Below are 26,413 nucleotides of genomic sequence, written 5' to 3'. Positions count from 1 at the left end.
CATTATGGTAAACAGATATCCATAAATAAAAAGTTACCAAAACAAGAGTAGAGAAATCCCAGTCTCAGTGTTTATGAATGTGAAAATATGGCAGTCCAGGCTAAGATGGAGGTAACAGTAGAAACAAACTCGCTTCACTTGCCTTCTCTGCAGAGAGAACAAAAGATGCATTTAAAATGAAAAATAGCTGTGCAAAAATACTTAATGCCTTACAACCCAGCCAGAACTAATAACCATTCCAATATCCATATAGCCAATGAAAATCAAATTAAACACTTTACTCTCATTGATAAGGATCATTATCCATAGCAAGAGGCGCAGCCCCCTAATAAATTGTTGATAGGGCAGCTGCACATTTCAGAAATTCTTTACTTCACATTATGTACACATAGACAGAGACATCAGTTACAATTCAGAAGACATATGTCACCGTTCAAAGTGCCAAAGTTATTTTTAAAAGCAGTCATTTTCTGCTGTTCTTTTGCTACTTCGTGTTGTGGACTAAACAGCAGTCCTTAAATAGAAAACTAAAGGCCCCTTTGGAAACACTATAAAAGTCAGTGTGGCACTCAGTTGCCCATCCGCTGCTAGACATTCAGTGCACTCCTTCCTCAGGATTCTCTCTTCCCATTGACGTTTCACCTCCAATTTTGCTTGGCAGGGGGGATACTAAATTTCCTAAACTGCCCCCCAATTGTTAAATGTGAATAGCGAGCCGCCAGAATTTAAAAGTTGACCCAACCATGAAGGCCTCTCGCTAGTGCCAATAAGCAGACAGTGCCATCACTCAGCCCACCACTTGCCTGATGCACACTCCACATCAAAATTGCTGCACCATACTCTCCAACTTGCCATAAACAATACTACCGAAGCCTGCAGGTTATATTTTAAAAATAATATAGGCAAACAGGTTTGAACTTAAGAATTCCTAAATTTCAATATTTTGTCTTCACAATATAGAGGTGAAAGTCAAGAACTGTGAACTAAACCAGAATGCATAGCATGTATTGAAGGATAAAATACACTTTAACTGGATGAGTCCAAAATCCCTTTGTAAATCCAGATCACTGGTAACATTTAAATGTAAATGTGTTAGTGCTCTACAAAACTGCCCAATAATTAAAAGCATAAGACTCCATTTAGACATTTTCTAATAAGAAGTTAATGTGTTCTCCATGTTTAAATTCTAAAGCATAGTAAATAAGGAACCAGTCCTATATTCTATATTCCTCTCATTACTTTCTCAGTGTTAAGGATATAAAGTGGTGAAGAAGGTGAAGGGTGAATTAGTGGATCCTGAGGGAATAGCAGGGATACTAATGAAGTACTTTGCCTCAGTTTTCATAAAGGAGGAGAATATTGAGATTATAGGACCACCAACGATGGGTGTAAAACAGTTAGTGGAGCTTATTACTGAAAAGAGAATTGGGCCCAAATGAAGGTATTTCAAATAGACAAATCAATGGGTCATGATGAAAACCCAGAAGGTTCTGAGGGCAGTTAGAAAAGTAGAAAAAGCTCCAATTATAATTTTCTGAAATTGTAGTGTAAGAAGATTGATTTGTGGCCTTCCTCAAAAAAGGTAACTGGGATAAGCCAGGAATTTCTAAACCAGTTAGTTTTACTTCATCTGTTGGTAATTTATTAAAGGTGGTGTTACAGGTTGAAATTGCTAAGAGCTTAGAGAATCAGAAGTTACAACAAGCCCAGTCAAGCAGAGATTTTTAAAATGTAGGTTTTATGTCACCAACCATATAGAGTTCTTTGACAAAATAACAGAAAGGAAAATAAATGTAGTTGAAGCAGATCAATTGGATGTTCAAAAAACTTTTGATAAGGTACCATAAAAGAAACTTATGATGAACTTGATGGTATTGGAATTAAGGAGAAGGTGGTCACTTGGATGGAGATTGCTGGGGGTGGAAAGCAAAAGGGAAATATAATTATTTTAGCAAGATGGACAGATAGGTGTGAAGTACAGTTCAACATAGATAACTGTGAAGCAACACACTTTACAAATATCACAGAACCACAGAATTGTTACAGTACAGAAGGAGGCCATTTGGCCCATTGTGCCTGCATATAGGCTCTCTGAAAGAGCAACTCACCTAGTACCATTGCCCCTCCTTCTCCCCATAACATTGCATACTCTTCATTTTTAGATAATAATCTAATTCCAAGTAAGAATCAGGTACAAAGTCTACTATAAATGGTAAAATTTTAAATGGGGCAGAAAGAAGGGGAGCAGGACATAAAAGGTGGCAGTACAAATAGATAAGACCACAGAAGAGTCAAATGGAAATATTGGCTTTGTATCCAGAGATATAGAATATAAAAGTAAGGAGACAAATATTGAGATTTGTCCAAGATCTTGCCGCAGTTGCACATTAAAGAAAGGATATAAAAGGCAAAGGCAAAGGCAAAGGTGAGTCACTAGGACATTAAGAAGTATGTAATAGAGGTACGAAGAGAAACTTGAGGACATATAGGTTTTTCACTCAAACTGAGAAGCTTAAGGAATGACCTGATGGAGGGAATTAAATAGCGGCTCAAAAAAGAGGACTATTAAAGACTGGGTAACCATGAGGAGGAAAAAATCCCTGCTATATTATGCTATGGTTCAAAATACCCAAAAGGGATTATAAGCTTGAAAACAGAAAAACAGATAGCTGACACTTGGGTGATACTCTTTGAGAAGTAACAGGTTGCTCTTCATAAAAGTACAAAACAGTGTACAATTCCATTCCCTTCCATATGCTGCAAAGTAATATTTGCTCTTCATCCTGATAGGAGTATCGCCCAGTGTGTGATTTCCATTTTACAAAGACAAAGACAATCAATCAGCTCAATCAAATGTCAACTATTAAAGCAGAAAATCAAGATGCACTTTTTCCTAAGAAAGCAAGATGCGGCCGGTGAGAACCAACAATGGACAATCCTCGAGCTGCAGAACCCCTACATGACACTTATTAATGCTAATCCTGATATCTATACATCCTCATTGTTCAGATGGAGGAGGCAGCAGAATAATTATTCATCATGGGAAGCCCAATTATGCGTACAAAATTGTAACTGCTAATTCCAGGTCTAACGTTATGTGCATGCACTGTCTGACAGGTCTTTAAAGTTTCAAAATAGCTTTTACTTTCATTAACTTCTGAAGGAATGTAATCATTAATGTGAATGCACACTGTGAGCCACAACTTTTGAATCCCCTCGCAGCAGATGGGGGGTACCCCAAAGATGTGTGGAGGAATCCCTCTCAGAAATTCACAGGTAAGGGTTTGCATGACAATTGCCCAGAAGCACAAACTTCTTCTGGGCAATTGCTCTGCACTGGGAACCATCTGAAAATATGATTTAAATAGCAAACTTTGGATGGTTCCGAAAGGGTTACACCAAGTTACTCAGAAAAAGTTAGCAGAATTAATGCCTCTCCCAACTTCTGGGTATCTATTGTAAAGACCCCAAATTGATCCCCGTACAACCCCAACCACCCCAAGGGACTCCCCCACAACTCGACTCCCCCAGACGACACTTCCCACACCCCCGACTCCCCAGGGAACTCCCCCCACACCCCAACCAACCACCCCCCACAGTATTCTGCACCGGCCCGATCCCCCATGGGATTACCCCCACCCACAAGGGACTCCTTGTCTGCCCCCCAAGAGCCCGACTCTCAATGGCTGCTGACACAAATCCCCACCCCCGCGCCCCCCGCAACTTGCAGGCCCGATGTGATACCCCCCCACCCGACCCACCCACCCACCACCCCCTAACCTACGACCCATTCCCCAATCTCCTGAACTCTGACCCACCCCACACCCGATAGCCCCCATCTCGCTACCCCCCCCCCCCACCCCCAACTTCAGACTCTCCACCACTGACCTCCAACCCCTGAGGTCTGATCCCTCCCAAGGTCCAACCTCACCACTCATTCCCCTCCGCAAAGGTCCAATCCACCCAGCCCACCAACACTTGCCCCCCCACCCCTCTCCCAAGATCTGACCCCACCCCCATGGTCCAACCCCCTCCCCTCACCATCCCCCGACGTCGGGCTCTGTCTCCTCCCCACCCAGAGGTCCGAACCCCTCTCACCCCCTTTAAGGACTGAACCCTCACCCACGCCACTGACCCCTTCAAGGTTCAGCGCCTTACCTCACCCCCCAAGAGCCACCCCTCAACCCCCGATCCATCCCCAAACCCTATCTACTTACCATAGATACTTACCTTCCCCTTGGCCTGTCAATTTTAATGGGGCATTTAACTTACCTGGTTTACAGCAGCTCAGGCCATATAAAAAGGGGCATGCCCCCTTCAATTCAATGGAGCTGGACTTCGACACTGGGCCTCGGGGACAAGCTGTGCGATTGAATCTCGTCCGACCTGAGTCAGAAGATCAGGCAAGACAGGCTTGGAAGAAAATCCACAAAAAATAATTGGGCACAGAGTGGCAATCCGATGCTGATTGCCACTCCAAGGAAGTTACAACCCTGTATGTTGTAAGTGAAAGAACAATCCAATTGCAGTTAAATGCCTACTGTCCTGCTGGAAGGGAAAATATACCTAAATGGTGCACGCTTGGAAATGTGAATAAAATCAGTGTATTCATCACAGAATCACACAGAGCAGAAGAGACCCTTCGGCCCATTGAGTCTGCACCGACACGTGAGAAACACCTGACCTATCCCATTTACCAGCACTTGAATGTTATGATGCTTATCCAGGTACTTTTTAAAGGATGTGAGGCAACCCACCTCCAGCACCCTCCCAGGCAGCGCATTCCAGACCGTCACCACCCTCTGGGTAAAAAAGGTTTTCCTCACATCCCACCCCCTAAGCCTCCTGCCCCTCACCTTGAACTTGTGCCCCCTCGTGACTGACTCTTCAACTAAGGGGAACAGCTGCTCCCTATCCACCCTGCCCCTCATAATCTTGTACACCTCAATCAGGTCGCCCCTCAGTCTTCTCTGCTCCAAGGAAAACAACCCAAGTCTATCCAACCTCTCTTCATAACTTAAATGTTTCATCCCAGGCAACATCCTGATGAATCTCCTCTGCACCCCCTTCAGTGCAATCACATCCTTCCTTTAATTTGGCGAACAGAACTGCAGCTGTGGCCTCAACAAGGTTCTATACAACTCCAACATGACCTCCCTACTTTTGTAATCTATGCCTCGATTGATAAAGACAAGTGGCCCATATGCCTTTTTCACCACCTCACTAACATGCCCCTCTGCCTTCAGAGATCTATGGACACACACACACAAGGTCCCTTTGTTCCTCAGAACTTCCTAGTGTCATGCCGTTCATTGAATACTTCCTTGTCAAGTTACTCCTTTCAAATGTATCACATCACACTTTTCAGGGTAAAATTCCATCTGCCACTTATCCGCCCATTTGACCATCCCGTCTATATCTTCCTGTAGCCCAAGACACTCAACCTCACTGTTAACTACCTGGCCAATCTTTGTGTCATCCGCAAACTTACTAATCCTACCCCCCACATAGTCATCTATGTCGTTTATATAAATGACAAATAATAGGGGACCCAGCACAGATCCCTGTGGTACGCCACTGGACACTGGCTTCCAGTCATTAAAGCATCCTTCTGTCATCACCCTCTGTCTCCCAGATCTAAGCCAATTTTGACTCCACCTTATCAAATTACCCTGTATCCCATATGCATTTGTCTTCTTTATAAGCCTTTCATGTGGGACCTTGTCAAAAGCTTTGCTAAAATCCATATAAACTACATCAATTGCACTACCCTCATCTACACATCTGGTCACCTCCTCAAAAAATTCAATCAAATTTGTTAGGCGTGAGCTCCCTCTGATAAAACCATGCTGACTATCCCTGATCAAACCTTGCTTCTCCATGTGGAGATAGATTCTCTCCTTCAGAATTTTCTCCCTACCACTGACGTGAGACTCACTGGTTTGTAGTTCCCTGGCTTCTCTCTACAACCCTTCTTAAATAGCGGAACCACATTAGCTGTTCTCCAGCCCTCTGGCACCTCCCCCATGGCCATAGAGGAATTAAAAATTTGGCTCAGAGCCCCTGCGATCTCCTCCCTTGCCTCCCTTAGCAGACTGGGACACAAATCATCTGGACCTGGATATTTGTCCACTTTTAAGCCTGCCAACACCTCCATTACCTTGTCACTCCCTATATCAGTTTGCTCAAGAACCTCGCAGTCTCTCTCCCCGAGTTCGATACCTTCATCCTCATTCTCCTGAGTGAAGACAGGTGTGAAGTGTTCATTCAACACTATACTGATGTCCTCTGGCTCCACCCATAGATTTCCCCCTTGGTCCCTAATGGGCCCTACTCTTTCCCTGGTTATCCTCTTCCCGTTGATACACTTGTGAATATATTGGGGTTTTCCCTACTTTTACCAGCCAGAGCTTTACATATCCCCTCTTTGTTCTCCTAATTGCTTTCTTAAGCTCCACCCTGCACTTTCTGCATTAGTTCTCCACTAATGCCTCCGTTGATTTGCTCACCTTGTACCTGCTAAAAGGCTCTCTTTTCCTTCTCATTGTATCCTGAATATCTCTGGTCATCCATGGTTCTCTGGGCTTGTTACTCCTTCCTATCACCCCAGAGGGAACATGTTGAGCCTGTACCCTCCCCATTTCCTTTTTGAACGCACCCCCCCGCCCACAACCACCCGCCCCACTGCTCCTTTGTAGATTTCCCCACAAGTAGCTGTTCCCAGTCTACCGTGGCCAGGTCCTGTCTTATTTTACTAAAATCCACTCTCCCCCAATCCAAAATATTTTTTTGCAACTTATCTATTTCTTTGTCCATAACAAGCTTAAACTGTACCATGATAAAAGCAAAATACTGCGGATGCTGGAAATCAGAACAAAAATAAAAATAGCTGGAAAAACTCAGCAGATCTGATAGCATCTGCAGAGAAGAATACAGTTAACGTTTCGAGTCCGTATAACTCTTCTGATGATGAGTCATATGGACTCGAAATGTTAACTGTATTCCTCTCCGCCGATGCTGTCAGACCTGCTGAGTTTTTCCAGCTATTTTTATTTTTGTTTTAAATTGTACCATGTTGTGGTCGCTATTAATAAAATGCTCCCCCACCACCACCTCAGCCATCTGCCCAGCTTCATTCCCAAGAATTAGGTGTAGCAATGCGCCATCCCTTTTTAGGCCCTCTACATATTGACCTAAAAAGTTCTCCTGTACACATTTCAAGAAATCCACTCCATCCAAACTCTTAACACTATGTCTATCCCAATTAATATTGGGAAAGTTGAAATCACCTAATATAAATACCCTATTGTTATTGTTTTTACACACCTCCGCAAATTGTGCACATATTTGCTCCTCAATTTCCCGCTGACTATCTGGGGATCCATAATAAACACCTAACAATGTGGCTGCCCCTTTTTTATTCCTAAGCTCTACCCACAAAGCTTCATTTGATACCCCCTCTAAGATATCATCTCTCCTTACTGCAATAACCGACTCCTTAACTAATAATGCAATGCCTTCTCCTCTTTTACCCCCTCCCCTGTCTCGCCTGAAGATTCTATATCCTGGAATATTGAGCTGCCAATCCTGCCACTTCCTCAAACACGTCTCAGTGATGGCTACTATATCACAATTCTACATGTCAATCCTCACCCTTAACTTATCTGTTTTACCTGTAACACTCCTGGCATTAAAGTAGAAGCCATCCAGCGTTGCCTTACTCCCTTGAAATTTAATGCAGCTGTACTCCCTCTGACTTGATTGTTTTACTGTGTTATGATGTGTCCCTATTCTGCTAACAATCTGTGTCCCCTCCTCCTGCCGAATTAGTTTAAACTCCTCCCAACAGCAATAGCAAACCCGCACACAAGGATGTTAGTTCTGCTCTGATACAGATGTAAACCGTCCTGCTTGTACAGGTCCCACCTTCCCCAGAAACATCCCAGTGATCCAGGAATCTAAAACCCTCCCTCCTGCACCAACTCTTATGCCACGTATTCATCTGCATTATTCTCCTACTTCTGAACTCGCTGGCATGAGGCACTGGGAGTAGTCCAGAGATTACAATCCGAGAGGTCTTGCTTTTTAGTCTACTGCCTAGCTCCCAGAATTCTTGATGCAAGGCCTCATCCCTCTTTCTACCTATGTCATTGGTACCAACATGTACCATGACCTCTGCCTTATCACCCTCCCCCTTCAGGATGCCCTGAAGTTCAAAAAAATGCTAAAATGCTTCTCTCATTCCGCTCAACATGTCTTATTTTAATTGACTTGTCAACTGATCCAACATTGACTGCTTGACACCATCACCCAAAATCAAAATTACATCACCTCCACCCCAGCACTTTACAATGGCAAGTTTGAATATTGCTGATAAAAAAAGAGACATCTGTCAAAGCTTTTCGTCTGGCACTCATCAGGACAGAATTCACAAGCATACCAATTGTAAAGGGAAGAACAATTTATAGTGCATGAGAGGAGAGCACTGATTGGTTGGCAAGTGTACTGATTGGTAGAAGCATTGCCATAGAGAATGCACCAGGGTGCTGTTAACTGCCAAGCTTTTGTTTAAATTCAGACAGGACAAGTACAATTTCTGTACTAACTAATGACTAAATGTCAAATTTCTTGACTAAACATCAATGAATCTCTGACTGCACATTAGATTTGGTCATTTTAGCAGGGCAGAGATCCACTTAAGCAGGCTACTTTTTGTATAACACAATTGCATGGTTTAATTGTCTGTCCTTACAATTGGGCTCACAGTCCAATTAATCTTCAGCCAGAAGTGCTAAGCAGATGGTCCATCTCTGCCTCCCCCTGAGGTCCCCAGCATCACAGATGCTAATCGTTAGCCAATTTGACATACTCCACATGACATCAAGAAACAGTGAAGGCACTGGATACTGCAAAGGCTATGGGCCCTGACAACATTCCAGCAACAGTACTGAAGATTTGTGCTCCAGAACTAGCTGAGCCCATAGCCAAGTTGTTCCAGTACAGTTACCACACTGGCATTTACCCAGAAATGTGGAAAATTGCACAGATATGCCCTGTCCACAAAAAGCAGGACAAATCCAATCTGGCCAATTACCATCCCATCTAATCTTGTTCCAGCAAAGTGATGGAACAGATGGAACAGTGCTATCAAGCGGCACTTACTCAGCAATAACCTGCTCACTGATGTTCAGTTTGGGTTCTGCCATGACCACACAGCTCCTTGCCTCATTACACCTATAGTCTAAACATGGACAAGAGCTGAATTCAAGTGGTAAGGGGAGAGTGACTTCCCTTGACACCAAGGCAGCATTTGACCAAATGTGGCATCAAGGAGCCCTAGCAAAACTGGAGTCAATGTGAATCAGGGGAAAATGTCTCCACTGGTTGGAGTCATACCTAGCACAAAGGAAGATGGTTGTGGTTGTTCGAGGTCAATCATCTCAGCTCCAAGACATCACTGCAGGAGTTCCTCAGGGTGGTGTCCTAGGCCCAATCATCTTCAGCTATTTCTTTATTTTTATGCCTTCATAGGACGTGGGTGTCGTTGGAAAGGCCAACCTTTGCTGTTCATCCTTAAATGCCCTTGTCTTGCTAGGCCATTTCAGAGGGCAGTTAAGAGTCAACCACATTAAGAGACTTGAGTCACATGAAGGCCAGACCAGGTAAGGACAGATTTCCTTCCCAAAAGAACATTAGTGAACCAGATAGATTTTTACAACAATCGATAACAGTTTCATGGTCACCATTACTGAGGCTAGCTTATTTTATATTCCAGATTTTATCAATTGAATTTAAATTCCACCAGCAGCCATGGTGGAATTTGAACTCATGTCCTCAGGGCATTAGCCTGGTCTCTGGGTTACTAGTTCAATGACCTTCCCTCCATCATAAGGTCAGAAGTGGAGATGCTCGCTGATGATTGCACAATGTTCAGCATAATTTGCAATCCTCAGATGCTGAAGCAGTCCTTCCCCATAAGCAGCAAGAGCTGGATAACGTTCAGGCTTAGGCTGATAAGCGGCAAGTAACACTCATGCCATTCAAGTTACAGGCAATGATCATCTCCAACAAGGGAGAATCTAATCACCACCACTTGACATTCAATGGCATTATCATCACTGAATCCCCCACTAGAAACTGAACGGGACTAGACCTATAAATACTGTGGTTACAAGAGCAGGTCAGAGGCAGGGAATTCTACAGAGAGTAACTCACCTCTTGACTCCCCAAAGCTTGTTCACCATCAGCAAGGCACAAGTCTGGAGTGTGATGGAATACTCTCCACTTGCCTGGATGAGTGCAGCTCCAACCACACTCAAGGAGCTTGACACCTTCCAGGATAAAGCAGCCCACTTGATTGGCACCCAATCCACCACTTTCAACATCAACTCCATCCACCACTGACATACAGTGGCAGCAGTGTACACCATCTACAATATGCACTGCATCAACTCCTTCGGCAACAGCTTCTAAACCCACAACCTCCGCCACCTTAAAGGACAAGGACAGCAAACACATGGGAACACACCACCTGCAAGTTTCCCTCTGAGCGACACATCATCCTGACTTGGAACTATACTGCCTTTCCTGCACTGTCGCTGGGTCAAAATCCTGGTACCCTCTCCCTAACAGCCATGTGGGTGTACCTACAACACATGGACTGCAGCAGTTCAAGAAAATGGCTCATCACTACCTTCTCAAAGGCAATTAAGGATGGGCAATAAATGCAGGCCTAGCCAGCGACACCAACATCCTGTGAAAGGGTAAAACAAATGGTGAACACAACCAGATATGGTAAAACTTGCAAATATGTTAAGGCGAGTCTAGTCATGTGTTATGGAAAAATTTCATGTAACAAGTTTTTGTGGTTGCTTCAACATACGAATTTGGAGCAGAAGTGGGCCACTCAGCCCCTCAAGCCTGCTTCACCATTCAATAAAACCATGACTGATCTGATTGATCTTTTATCTTGTATTTCAATCCATAGAGATTCTGTTTCTAACCTTGTTAGTGAGGTCCTTTTTTACTACTGCCATTATGTTGTCTCTAATTAGTACAGCTACCCAACCCTCTACCCACCTTTCTTCCTTCCCTATCTTTTTCTGTTTATGTTATAACTGCAATATTTAGTTGCCAATGCTGTTCCTTATGTCGCCATTTTTGAGTTAGCTGATTTCAGCTGGGCCAGAAAAAGCACATTGCAAATGGCCTCAACATCCTTGGAATAGCGAGGGTAAAAAAAGGGTAAAATTTCTAGTCCAAATCAAGCTCTAACAGCCCTCTACTTGAAGCATATAGGAATCAGAAACTAGAGGTTAATCCAATTATTCATCCTTTTATTTGGAACTGCAAAATAGTGCAAGCAGTTGTAAAAGTAAAATGAATGAGCATGCTAAGACAAAAAAGGGTTTATCATCCATGATCTTCTGGCACACCACAATGTACATTCAATTCCTCAGACAGAATTAGCAGCAATAAAATATTATCCTCCACATGCAAGGCACTTATTAATGATTTTACATAGAAACTAACATTTTCTAGGGCATATTTGTACAGCTGGATTATATTGATTAAATGGTTGACTAAAGTCCCTACGTTCGTTAAATCTGGGTATGTATGGGCTGCCCAAGGCACACAAAAGTGATGTCCCTTTACACCTCATCTATGATCGGTTCTGTACAGCATGAATTGGCCAAACGGGTAAGCGAGTTGTTATAACCAGTTTTGACCAAGTTTTCCATGTACATGGTGAAGGACTCTTTCACATTTGCGGACGCCATACAGGACTTGCATATCGATAGCAATGGTGTGACTATGTGCTCATTTGACATTGCTAGCCTATTCACCAATGTTCCACTTAAGGAAGCAATAGGTATTTGCAAAAAACAAAAAACTGCGGATGCTTCTGTCCGCAAGAATGACCCAAACCTCCCTGTCGCTTGCCATTTCAACACTCCACCGTGCTCTCTTGCCCACATGTCAGTCCTTGGCTTGCTGCATTGTTCCAGTGAAGCCCAACGCAAACTGGAGGAATAACACCTCATCTTCCGACTAGGCACTTTACAGCCTTCCGGACTGAATATTGAATTCAACAACTTTAGGTCTTGACCTCCCCACTCCATCCCCACCCCCTTTCTGTTTCTTCCCCCTTCCTTTTGTTTTTGTTTTTTTTCCCAATAAATTATATAGATTTTTCTTTTTCCCACCTATTTCCATTATTTTAAAATATTTTTAAATCTTTTATGCTCCCCCCACCCCCCCTAGAGCTATACCTTGAGTGCCCTACCATCCATTCTTATTTAGCACATTCGTTTAGATAATATCACCAACTTCGACACCTATGTGTTCTTTTGTTCTGCTGTCTGTGACATCTTTTGATGATCTGCTTCTATCACTGCTTTTGCCTACAACCACACCACCCCCCTCCACTTCTCTCCCCCCACCCAACTCCACCCCCCCCACCACCTTAAACCAGCTTATATTTCACCCCTTCCTGGGATTCACCTAGTTCTGTCGAAGGGTCATGAGGACTCGAAATGTCAACTCTTTTCTTCTCCGCCGATGCTGCCAGATCTGCTGAATAGATATTTGCACTGTAGCACTATAACATGGCAATCTAGACCCGCCACCATTGCGTGAATTAGTATTCATTAAGCTCATGAACTCTGCTACTCGCGCAGTTGGGGTCAGTTTTAATGACACCATGTAAGCCCAAATAGATGGTGCTGCCAGGGGATTCCCTCTAGACCCAACTCTCACCAACATCTTTGTTGGCTTCCATGAAAAACATGTCTTTGATGGAATGACATCTACACTCCCCCTGGCACATTTCCAATATGTGGCTGATACATTTGCTATATTTAAATCCACAGCTGCATGTAACAATTTTCTTACATGTCTTAATAGACTCCATCCTGCGCTCAAATTCATCTTTGAAATGGAGCAGTCAAATGAACACACTTCCTTGACGTACTAATTGACAAATCTTCCAGGGGGTTCTCTACCATGGTCTACCGCAAGCCTACCTTCACTGGTCAATATACGCTTTGGGGTTCTTACAGTTACTCACACTATAAGACTGGTCTTATCGGCAACCTTGTAAATAGGGCCCTAGCCATTTGCTCGCCATGCAAGCTTGACGCTGAAATAGGGCTTATCAAAGGCATCTGCAGGATAACGGCTGCCCTGATCAGATCATTTCGCGTTGTGTATCACGCAAATTTATGAACGGGCCTAAAGCTATCGCTTCCAGCCCTGAAAAATGTCCATGTGAACTTGTGTAAGAGTGATGGGTTACCATGTGACTATATATGACACGGTTTGTCACGTCCGTGTATGTATGGGCTGCCCAAGACACACAAAAATCATGTCCCTCTACACCCCATCTTACCCATGACTGATTCTGCACAATATGAATTGCCAAATGGGTGGGCGAATTGTTACAACCAGTGTTGACCAATTTTTCCACATACGCGGCGAAGAACTCCTTCACATTTGCGAAGGCCATACAGGACTTGCATATCTATAGCGATGCTGTGTCCATGTGCTCATTTGACATTGCTAGAATATTCACCAATGTTCCACTTAAGGAAGCCACAGATATTTGAGTTCAAGCACTATACCATGGCGATCTAGACCTGCCACCATTGCATGAATCAGTATTCACTGAACTTATGAACTTGGCAACTCGTGCAGTTCAATTTTAATGACACAATGTATGCCCAAATAGATGGTGTTGCCATGGGATCCCCTCTAGGCCCAGCTCCTGCAAACATCTTTGTTGGGTTCCATGAGAAACACATCTTCGATGTAATGACACCCAATCTCCTACCCCTCACATGTTTTCGATACGTGGATGATACATCTGCTACATATAAACCCAGAGCTGCATGTAACAATTTCCTCACTTCTTAATGGGCTCCATCCTGTGCTCAAATTCACCTTTGAAATGGAGCAGTCAAATGAACTCCCTTTCCTTGATGTACTAGTTGATAAACCTGCCAGGGGTTTCTCTACCACGGCTTACCACAAGCCTACCTTCACTGGTCAATATATCCGTTGGCATTCTTACAGTTTCACGCATTGCAAGATTGTCTTATCAGCAAACTTGTAAATAGGGCCTGAGCCATTTGCTCACCATGCAAGCTTGATGCTGAAATAGGGCACATCAAAGGCATCTGCAGGATAATAGCTACCCTGATCAGATCATTTCACGCTGTGTATCACGCAAATTCATGAACAGGTCTAAAGCCGTCACTTTCAGCCCTGAAATGTGTCCAGTCTACCTCAGATTACCCTGGAAGGGCAAGGTGTCTCAAAAATTTGAGCAATAGGTGAAACTAGCTGTTTCACGCCGCTACTATGCAGTAGCAACACGAGTGGCATTCGCCATTAACAGGATTCTGTCGTCAAGCCAAAAACACATTCTGACTATCACACAAACGAGTAAGTAATGTGGTATGTGAATTGCAGTGCCAGTCTGATGCTAGATATGTAGACTGTATGTCCCAAAGGATCGTATCAAACAGCATGTTCCTTCCACTGTTCTTAACGGGCAAGGTACTGACCGTACCGAACCAGCTTACAAACTCAAAACACAGTGTCAAACATTAGATGTGATTCCGTTATTGGACAACATTTGCTAATTAATCCTCAGTGTGGTAAGAATTACACTGATAACCAATTTAAGATCGTCAGTCGGACTCTTAATGTGGTGCATTTGCATGTGCTGGAAGCTACATATATTAATGCAAAGAGCCCTATTTTTGCAGGCAGAAAGAACATGTACAGGTTTTACCTGCTTCAGCTAAACAAAGTAAGTGACAGCCATTCGCTGACTCATTTTTCAAGGCAATGCCTTGACCAATCAGGGTCAAACTGCCTGGTTTTAATTTCAGACAATGCTTGGCAGTTGACTGTCAGTCACCATCAGTGGTGCATTCTCTTTGACAATGTCACTTGCCAATAAATCAGCACTCTTTTCACATACAGTATAGATTGTTGCTTTCTCCCTTACATTGGTATTCTTGTGAGTGTCCTGATGAGTGCAAGATGAAAAGCTTAGCCATGTCTCTCTTTTCAGCAACACTCAACTTACATTTTTGTTAATAAATGCTGGCCTGCTTCGTAATTCTAGCATTTTCAGTTTTTATTGCAGATTTCTACTGTTTGTGGTTCTTTCTTCCTTTATTTTTTAGTCAGCTGTCTGATGGATTCAAGCAGTATGAAGAAACTGAGTTACAAGTACTTGCTAGAGTACTTGTTCATAATTCATGTGGTTAGAATTCAGTCAATGAATGGAAAAATTTAGACTACCAAGATGAATATACTTTTTGGAAAATTAGAAGGACATGGAATTTTGGGCACTCTCCCTCCTGAGTTGTTATTTTAAGGCTACAAGTTCATTTTTGCACTGTAAGCAGACGGCATTTTTTTTTCAAGAATCCCACATTTCATCTAGATGATCAGCGGGACACATGGTGAGAGAAGAGTTACTTTGCTTATTTCAGTTAAAAAACAAACTGCTGTTGCGAGGCTGTAGTCTTGTTGAAATTCGCTGAAAGCACCTGACTGGAGCAAGTTATCTTTGGACATTTTATTTTGAACTCACTCTGTGCGAGTTGTGCCTTGAGAAGCAGACAGTGAAGGAAGTCTGTCTGTCTCTTTCTCCCCCTGTACTGTATGCAGTCCAGAGTGAGTTAATATTCAACCACAAAATTCTCATCTGAGAATAACATACTAACACATCTGTATTTTAAAAATCTGTGAAGCTGTAACACGTAAGAGTTATCAAAGACAGTGTCTGTAAGGACTTCCAGATCCACTGTGACCAAAACTCTGTCAGAACAACATCAAGACCTTTTCAAACATAATTGTTTTTAAAAGTGCCTATTACACCAATCTCTGCACAGAGCTAATTTGTTGTGTCCTTTGTGTGTGTGTGTGTGTGTATGTTGGGTTTTTTTTAAAAAAGGTTGTAAATTGTTATACTTTACAATTACAAATTTTGCAACTTGATTGTTATTTGTTCATGGGGTGTGGGCATTGCTGGCTAGGCCAGCATTTATTGACCATCCCTAAATGCCCTTCAGAAGGGGGTAGTGAGCTGCCTTCTTGAACCACTGCAGTCCTCGTGGTGTAGGTATGCCCACAGTGTTATTAGAGAGTTCCAGGGTTTTGATACAGCGACAGTGAAGGAACGACGAGATATTTCCCTATCAGGTTCATTAATGTCCTTTAGGGAAATAAATCTGCCGTCCTTACCTGGTCTGGCCTACACTTGACTCCAGACCACAGCAGTGTGGTTGACTCTTAAATGCCTTCTGAAATGGCCTAGCAAGCCACTCAGTTGTATCAAACTACTAAAAACAAGTCAACAAGAAATGAAACCGGACGGACCACCCTGCATCAACCTAGACGCCGGAAATGACAACGGCAAACTCAGCCTGGTCAACCCTGCAAGTCCTCCTTACAAATATCTGGGGGCCTGTGCAACAATTGGAAGAGCTGTCTCATAGACTACTCAAGCATCAGCCTGACATAGTCATACTCACACAACCATATCTTACAGATAATGTCCCAGACACCAACATCACCATCCCTGGGTAAGTCCTGTCCCACCAGCACACAGACACAGCAAAGGTGGCTGAGTCCTAAAGGACATGGTTGCTAGACTGGGTCTGCGGCAGGTGATGATGGAACCAACAAGAGGTAAAAAACATACTTGACTTTATCCTCATCAACCTGCCTGCCACAGATGCATCTGTCCATGACAGTATTGATAGGAGTGACCACCGCACAGACCCTGTGGAGACAAAGTCCCATCTTTACACTGAGGATATCCTCTATCGTGTTGTGTGGTACTACCACTGTGCTAATTGGGATAGATTTCAAACAGATATAGCAACTCAAGACTGGGCATCCATGAGGTGCTGTGGGCCTTCAGCAGCAGCAGAATTGTACGTGAACACAATCTGTAATCTCATGCCCTGGCATATCCCCACTTTTCCATTGCCACCAAGCCAGGGGACCAACCCTGGCTCAGGAGGGCATGCCTGGAACAGCACCAGGCTTCCCTAAAAATGAGGTGTCAACCTGGTGAAGCTATAACACAGGACCACTTGCATGCTAAACAGCATAAGTAGCAAGCCTTCGACAGAGCTATGCAATTCCACAACCAATGGATCAGATCTATGCTCTGCAGTCCTGCCACACCCAATCGTGAATGGTGGTGGATAATTAAACAACTCACTGGAGGAGAAGGCTCCACAAATATCCCCATCCTCAATGATGAGGGAGCCCAGCATATCAGTGCAAAAGATAAGGCTGAAACATTTACAATAATCATTGGCCAGAAGTGCCGAGTGGATGATCCATCTCAGCCTACTGTGGAGGTCTCCAGCATCACAGGTGCCAGTCTTCAGCCAATTCGATTCACTCCATGTGTTATCAAGAAACGGCTGAAGGAGGCTATGGGCCCTGACAGTATTCTGGCAATAGCGCTGAAGACTTGTGCTCCAGAACTTGCTGCACCCCTAGCCAAGCAGTTCCAGTACAGCTACAACACTGGCATCTACCCAGTATTATGCAAGTGTAACAATTTTCATAATATTGTGATTTATTGTAAAAGTATGTTAATATTGGGGTTTAGGTAGTTTTTCTGTGTGTGTGGGGCGGATTTCATTGAATTAGAGACAGCTGATCTGGATGTTTGGAAGAGGTTAGGTAGAGTGGGGTTCGAAATGCTAACTATGTAAACATGGCTGAAGTCTTAGAATGTAAGGTGTGAGGAGAATTTGCATTTTTAGATAAATTGTGACAGTTTGAATTTAAAAGAGATAGTAGTATGTTTACATCTAATAAGGTCAAGCAGTGAGTTTATTTTTCCCAAAGGTTACTGATAATATTAGCACCATGAAAAGTTTTATATTATGGGAAAGTACATTTTCAAAGACATATGGGACAATGGAATTTACAGATTAAGAGAGAAAATGTACATAAGGGAGAATGAAAGGTATACATCTAGCAGAAGCTGGTGAAACTTACTCAGAAACACATCCAGCCACATCTGCATTGGAGTATGTTGCATCCAGCCCTTAAAGATGATAATTGTGCTAGCCTGTTTTTTTAACTTTAAAGTCTAATTTGGGGTGGTGTACTTGGGAGTCAGGTTAGGTAGGAATTTTAGTATTTACTATGGTATTAAGTAACTAGAATCTTATGTATGTGTTTGAAATCTTTCCTTTTGTTAATAAATATTTCAATTCAGTTTTTTAAAACAAAAATCTCTAAAGGTCTCAGTGGCCATATTACTTCTGAATTCAACGCACGTATCTCAAAATAAATGCAAATTGCAAAATCATTGTGATAACGGGATCAAGTTTCCCTCATGGATTTGATCTGCCTGGCAGACATCATCTGCCACATCATAACACCCAGCAATGTGGAGAATTGCCCAGGTATGTCCTGTACACAAAATTCAGGACAAATCCAACCCGACCAATTACTACACCATCAGTCTACTCTTGATCATCAGTAAACAGATGGAAGGGGCCATCAACAATTCTATCAAGCGGCACTTGCTTAGCAATAACCTGCTCACTGATGCTCAGTTTGGGTTTGCCAAGGTCACTCAGCTCCTGACCTTGTTACAGCCTTGGTTCAAACATGGACAAAAGAGTCGAACTCTGGAGGTGAGGTGAGAGTGACTGCCCTCGACATTAAGGCAGCATTTGGCTGAGTGTGGCATCAAGGAGCCCCAGCAAAACTGGAGTCAATGGGAATCAGGGGGAAAACTCTCCACTGGTTGGAGTCATACCTAGCACAAAGAAAGATGGCTGTGGCTGTTGAAGGTTAATCATCTCACTTCTAGGACATCACTGCAGGAGTTCCTCAGGGCAGCGACCTAGGCCCAAACATCTTCAGCTGCTTCAACAATGAACTTCCTTCCATCATAAGGTCAGAAGTGGGGATGTCAGTTGATGATTGCACAATATTCAGCACCATTCTCAACTCCTCAGATACTGAAGCAGTCCATATCCAAATGCAGCAAGACCTGGACAATATCCAGACTTGGGCTGACAAGTGGCAAATAACATTCGTGCCACATAAATGCCAGGCAATGACTAGCTCCAATAAGAGAGAATCTAGCCATTGCCCCTTGATATTCAATGGCATTACCATTGCTGAAACCCCCACTATCAACATCCTGGGGGTTACCATTGACCAGAAACTGAACTGGACCAGCCATACAAATACTGTGGCTACAAGAGCAGGTCAGAGGCTAGGAAACCTGTGAGGAGTAACTCACCTCCTGACTCCCCAAAGCCTGTCCACCATCTACAAGGCACAGGTCAAGAGTGTGATGGAATGCTCTCCACTTGCTTGCAGCTCCAACATCATTCAAAGAAGTTTATTTTATAATAAATAAATTATTGTGTTTATTGAAAGAAGCCTGGTTAAAGTCTTCCTTATGCCAGGTACAGCAGTAGCAAATGTAAACAATTTGCCATTTTCGTGAATAAATTAAACATTTAAACTATTATTGTGACCTTTGGAGAAGTGGGGCTAGAATTAGCTGTGCACTCCTCCTATCCTGAACTCTATAGAAGTTCACTCTGATCAGCACATTGAAATGTGATATTATACTAAGATTACAAAAAGCCTTAACTTTGCACTCTGTGTCATACCCCAAAGATGCACTTGAACCACTAACCCCCCCCACCACCCCCCCACCGCACCACCACCCCCCACTCCAACCCCCCCACCGCCCCACCCAGCCCCAGGTGTGGATTGCATGGCAATTTTCCGGAAAGTTCAAACTTCCACTGGGCAATTGCCTTGCACTGGGAACCATCCAAAAGTACAATATAAATCGCAAAATTTGCATGGTTCCGACTGTCTTACAGCAATAGTTACCCAGAGAAAGTTAGAAGAATTCAAACCATATTTAGCTTCGGGGTAATTATAGCACTGCCCTCCCCACCTCTCCCCAACCGACTACCTCCGAGCCTGTCCCCCAACTAATCCACCACCTGCGCCAACCACACTCCCAACCCCCAAAGGGATGCCCAACTGCCCTCCCTTCCCTTGGCTACCTGCCCCTCTCCCTCAATGACCACCCAACTCCCCTCACTGACTGCCTGATCCCCCCCCACAACGACCATGTCTGCTGACTGAGCCCCCCCTACTGACCGCCTGACCCCCTTCCACTGACCATTCCTTGATCGCCCCTCCCCCGAGCACCCCCCAATGACCACACCCCCACTGACTGACCAACCGCATCACCCCATGACCATTTGAGCCCCCCACACTGACCACCTGTGCCCCCGCCATCCAACTCCCGACCACCAAATCCCTATCCCCTCCAAGTATCTCCTGCACACACCCCTCCCCCCCTACAATCCTACCCACTTACCTACTTTCTCCCTGGCTTCTCAAAGTGGCTGGACCTTTAAACCTACCTGCTCTATGGCAGCTATTGCCGTAAAAAAGGGGCATGGCTTCCTTACCTTTGACTCAGCTGCCCTCGACACAAGGCCTTGGGACCCATTGTGCTACACAGTTCACGCCCGGCCTGAGTCAGAAGGTAAGGTCAGGCAAGAAAGGAGCAGCTTCATTTCCAGGTGAGTAACTAGGAGCAGTGTGGTAATCCAACTACGATTGCTACTCCACAGAAGGTACGGGCCAATATGTTAAATTGAACTCAGATAACACTGTGCTGTCCAAATGCTAAGGATTTGAATTCTACTGAGTCATGCCAACTATTAGTCATCTTTTTGCAACTAAATTTTACAATACATTGAATTGCACGCTGTTGAGTCCTTGAGAATTCTGAGTTATTTATATATACTATAAAGACATGCCACCTGGAATATTTTCTGCTCTGGATTTTGACAATCTGCCCCTACTAGATATGGCAAAATATTATGGTCTCTCATCTTGCTCTCGGTCCTTAATCTATCACATTTTATTGGATGTGGACAAGTATGTAAAATTCCAAGATCAAAAGTCATAACTTGTTTTCTTATATAATTAAGTATTTATGTTTCCAATGTCCTATGAATGGCTAAAAGCAGGATAAACAAATGTACATGCCACACTTAACAACTTATATTACTGCCACTGTTTTGAATAACATTGTTCCTGTTACCTTCCACATAAGCAATAATCCTAGTGAGAAGTCATAAGGAATAAACCCTAACTTTCATATGCATATCAACCGATTGACATTATTCAGTTCACCATTGCTCACATTTAATTACAAGTGTGAATCTTCTGGTTCCATTTTAGATTCTAAATTTACATCAGATTAAACTTCTTTTCTTCTCAGATTGCTGCGCTATAATGATGAACTTATTAAGAACCTATTCTGGAGGAAGGAAAGACCATATGGCCATGGAACCTACTCCATCAAAACTTGCAGTGTACTTTTATTTGAACATGAGATGGGCAGCTGGAAAGTTTTGTTAAGCAGCAACCATAACTGTCATCAAGTAACTAATAAAAATTGCAAATAAATTAGTGACTATAAGGGGAACATGATTTTTTTTTATTCATCCACAGGATGTGGGAGCTGCTAGTAAGGCCAGCATTTAATACCCATCCCTAATTGCCTTTTGAGAAGGCAGTGAGGCACCTCCTTGATTATAAACGGAGTAGTTTGTTAAGCCATTTCAGAGGGCAGTTAAGAGTTAACCACATTGCTGTGGGTTTGGAATCATATATGCCAGACTGGGCAGATTTCCTTACTGGACATTATTAAACCAAATGAGCTTTTACAACAATCTAACGGTTTCACAGTCACTATTACTGATGCTGACATTTTATTCCAGACGATTTCCTTTAATTACGTTTAGAATTCCCAGCTGCCATGGTGGGAATTTAACTCATGTCCTTGCATTATTAGTGCAAGCCTCCGGATTACTAGTAACATAGCCATTATGCTACTGTACCCCTGATAATGGAATCCAATGTTGTATTTGTCCGTCTTGGATTTGCGCAGCCATCTATCATTGCCTGTCGTATTTCTGCTTCTAAAAGGAACGCCAAGTTTCTCCTCCAGTTTTGAATCTAAAGTTCCTTTTGACAATCTTTGTTGACTTAAAAAGACGTGCAGCATATGTTTCTACAGTAGTACAACTGGCTGCCATAAGGAGGGGATGTTGAGGGTAATTCCAGCACTGGGAGATGTCCCTTTCATCATGTGGAAGAAACAGCAACATTTTAAGCATTTTCATGATATATGAGCTTTCAGGTTTTGGCATGTTAGCAGTTTCGTTTTTTCCCCCCAAACATGCTGATTTAGAGACTTTTGGAAAACACATCAGACTAAATATCTTAACTTCATTCAACTATTTCCATTCAATCCTATTGAAGTCTTGTCAGGGGGGTAAACTCCATTCTGCAACTTTTCCTGTTTATTAATTTGGTGGAAATTCAAGAGCAAGAAAATCTATTTGGCAACTTTCTCTTTGTATTACTTAGAGAAAAATCCAATATATATGTAGAATTACTTAACTAAAGCACTTCAATTATGGAAAAGGTATTCTATAATACTTAGCCCCTGGATTTCATGTCCTGTTAAACGGAGTTTGCTGGTGCATTACTGCGAAAGGGAAGTGTTGAATTACATTGCTCCCATTGCTATTGAGATGGGTGAACTGGAGGTGCAGGTTAAGATGAGCACATCAGTGCAATTCACGCTTGTGTTGTTACAGAGCATGTCAGTACTGGAGGTCGAGTAAGCTTTTAAAGGAAGGTTATCCCATGGAGAGGGGGATATTTAAGAATTATGGAGCTATTAAGTAAATCTTCTATCTATCAATATCTCTATAATTCTCATTTTTTCTCTTCCCAATGGGATTGCTTTCCTTAAAAAATTTACTCAACCTCCGATTGACATTCTCTGTAACAACACAAGCATGAATTGCATTGATCTGCTCACTGTAACCTGCATCTCTGTTCACCCACCCAATAACAACGACATAACTTTAACTAAGATAAAAGCAAAATACTGCAGATGCTGGAAATCTGAAACAAGAACAGAATTTACAGGAAAAACTCAGCAGGTCTAACAGCATCTGTGGAGAGAGAAACCGAGTTAACGTTTCGAGTCTGTATGACCCTTTTTCAGAGCTCTGGAGAAGGGTCATATGGACTCGAAATGTTAACTCAGTTTCTCTCTCTCCACAAATGCTGCCAGACCTGTTGAGTTTTTCCAGCATTTCCTGTTTTAGTTTCAGCACTTTAACTTTTCACTTTCCACTGACCATGCACCTAACATTGTACCAGCAAACTCAATTTAACAAGCCATGAAATCCAGGAACTAGATACTATAGTTTTCTTCCTTAGCACTTTAATTGCATTTACGTTGTATTTGGAATTTCCTCTAAAGGCGCACAAAGAGAAAATTGCTGATTAGGCTTGCCTTTTGCCCCTGAGCTACTACCAAAATAAAAGTTACAACATGAGTTCCCCTCCTCAAACCCCAAATAGGGCTGAACAGAAATGGTCAGCTGAGTCAAATGAAGTTATAACATTTACTTGGATATGTTTACTGAAAGCACCTAGAAAAGTATATTTGAACTTGGGGGGGGGGGGGGGGAACACCACAAAAATGCCAAAACCTGGAAGTTCACATCATTGTGAAAATAGTTAAAATGTTATAGTTGGTTCTTCCATTCACAGGCACTAAAAAGAATGATGGGGTGTAAAATCAGAAAATGTTGAAAAAACTCAGCAGGCCTGGCAGCATCTGTGGAAAGAGAAACAGAGTTAATGTTTCGAGTCCGTATGATCCTTCTTCAGAGCTAAAGACAGATAGAAATGTGATTGATGATGGGGTCCTCTCCCCAAAGCCAGAATTACCCTCACCAAGCCCTCCCTATGGCAGTCAGTTGTAGCCGCTGGAGAAACATATACTGCATGTAGCTTTTTTAAGCTACGAAATCACTGCGTCAAAGGGAGATTGAATTTCAAAGCTGAACCAAGTCTACATTTAGTAGCTGTGGAACCCCTGTACCAATTAACACATGTCATTGCTAATACGGATAAAAGCAAAAAAAACTGCAGATGTTGGAAATGCAAAACAAAAATAAAATTAAAACTACCTGGAAAAACTCAGCAGGTCTGGAAGCATCTGTGGAGAGGAACACAGTTAACATTTCGAGTCCGTATGACTCTTCAACAGAAAAAAGTAAAAGTAGAAGAAAGGTGAAATATAAATTGGTTTGGGGGGGGGGGGGGGGGTAGAGCTGGATAGAGGGCCAGTGATAGGTGGAGATAACCAAAAGATGTCGTAGACAAAAGGACAAAGAGGTGTTGAAGGTGGTGATATTATCTAAGGAATGTGCTAATTAAGGATAGACAACTGGCTGCATTGTTCCAGTGAAGCTCAAGGCAAACTGGAGGAACAACACCTCATCTTCCAAAACAAAAACAGAATTACCTGGAAAAACTCAGCAGGTCTGGCAGCATCGGCGGAGAAGAAAAGAGTTGACGTTTCGAGTCCTCATGACCCTTCGACAGAACTTGCGTTCGAGTCCAAGAAAGAGTTGAAATATAAGCTGGTTTAAGGTGTGTGTGTGGGGGGCGGAGAGATAGAGAGACAAAGAGGTGGAGGGGGGGGTGGGGGTGTGTGGTTGTAGGGACAAACAAGCAGTGATAGAAGCAGATCATCAAAAGATGTCAACGACAATAGTACAATAGAACACATAGGTGTTAAAATTAAAGTTGGTGATATTATCTAAACGAATGTGCTAATTAAGAATGGATGGTAGGGCACTCAAGGTATAGCTCTAGTGGGTTTTTTTTTCATCTTCCAACTAAGCACTTTACAGCCTTCCAGACTGAATATTGAGTTCAACAATTTTAGATCATGAACTCTCTCCTCTATCCCCACCCCCTTTCCGATCCACCCCCTTTTTTCCAATAATTTATAAAGATTTTTCTTTTCCCGCCTATTTCCATTATTTTTAAATGTATTTCCATCCATTGTTTTATCTCTACCTTTCAGCCTATTTCGATTCCTTCACCCCACCCCCACTAGGGCTATCTGTATTTTGCTTGTCCTGCTTTTTACCCTTAATTAGCACATTCCTTAGATGAAACATTAACTGTGCTCCTCTCCACAGATGCTTCTAGACCTGCTGAGTTTTTCCAGGTGTTTTTATTGCTAGTACGGAATTGGTGAACATGCAGCTTTTGAAGATCACTGACTGAATTCGGCGAGATGACTTTAAGGTCTGTGCAAAAAAAAAATAAGCACAGCTTAACCAGCCTCTGGACTGGTCGGCACCTCACGCACGACTCATAGCTGCGCGCTGCCGGGTGTCCCCCTCCCTCGGTAGGTTTTTCCTAGAAACCACGTCACAGCTTCACCGAGCCTGGTTGCTCGAAAAGGGAAAAAAGACCAATAATCGGGGACCCTCATATTGGTCATTTAACGCAATAATTAAAGGGGTGAATTATGCCCTTGACATTTTTTTTAAGATTGGCGTCTTGCGCTTTGAGGTAAAGTTAAAAAAAAGCGTCAAATGGAGAGCACGGTGCAAAATACGTTTTTTTTTAAAGTACCTGTGTAAGTAGAGCGAACTGCATAAGCAACAGTCTGGTGAGAGTTAAAGCGAAGATGTAGAATAGAGGGTTCATCCGCCCGCTTTAATCCCTCTTCACGCCAATGAGGGCAGTGGCCGCAGGCTGGTGCTCATGGTCCCGGCGATCTGTTTCTCAGTCCCTCTGCACTCCCGCTAATCTTGGACAACGCTTTCCTTCCCCGCACCCCCCCCCCCCCCCCCCTCCCTTTCTGTAAAGGTAGATCTTCTGGAGTGACGCAAAGTTCCTCTTTCTCTCACGCGTGCAACACACACCAAATGGGCAACTCGAACACTTAGAAAGGTGACATCAGCTTGCGACTGTGCAGCGGAGAGCCAGCAGCAAGTCCAGATGGCCCGAACTTACGAAAGAGAAAGTTCAAAATGCAAACATAGCCGAGGCAGCCCCGCAATGTCACGTATCGCGCCCAGACGCAACGTGTCTAACGTTTCCAACCAGTTCTTTACATCGTCTCAGCCAGAGTTGTGATGAAAGGACATCGACCCTAAAACGTTAACTCTAACCCTCTCTCCACAGATGCTGTCCGAGCTGCTGGTTATTTCCAGCATTTAATGTATTTCTTTCAGATTTCTAGCATTCGCAGTGCTCTGCTTTTGTCCTGAAATTGTTTGATCACCTCATCAACCTCCCAAGGCGTTTCACTCTATTAAAGGCGCTAGCCAAATGCATATTGCTGTCAGTTACTGTTGAGTGGCAGGCAACTCTGTCCTTGCCGGTTTGCTTTGTCCTTGGCCCTCTTTTTTAAGTGTTGCAGTTTATTGATTGCAATTATTGGGTACCCACTGCCAACGTTGTTATT

General features: G+C 43.2%; 1 protein-coding gene across 4 annotated transcripts in view; it reads right to left on the bottom strand.

Annotated features, from left to right (window-relative positions):
• Positions 1–25,762, bottom strand: part of LOC121283069 (interleukin-15-like) — a 63,349-nt gene extending 37,587 nt beyond the window's left edge. For all 4 annotated transcript variants that reach the window (XM_041197107.1, XM_041197138.1, XM_041197129.1 and 1 more), the window contains exons 1-2: positions 25,576–25,762; positions 38–147 (exon numbers count right to left, since the gene is read on the bottom strand). In XM_041197107.1, the coding sequence (XP_041053041.1) occupies positions 38–147; positions 25,576–25,650 (185 nt within the window). In that variant the 5' untranslated portion in view covers positions 25,651–25,762. The remainder of the gene's footprint in view (positions 1–37; positions 148–25,575) is intronic.
• Between the last annotated feature and the right edge of the window lie 651 nt (positions 25,763–26,413).

Source organism: Carcharodon carcharias, chromosome 1 (genome assembly GCF_017639515.1).
Source record: "Carcharodon carcharias isolate sCarCar2 chromosome 1, sCarCar2.pri, whole genome shotgun sequence".
Classification (NCBI taxonomy): Eukaryota; Metazoa; Chordata; class Chondrichthyes; order Lamniformes; family Lamnidae; genus Carcharodon; species Carcharodon carcharias.
Note: the sequence above shows the minus strand (reverse complement) of the source record. Positions and strands in the feature narration are given on the sequence as shown.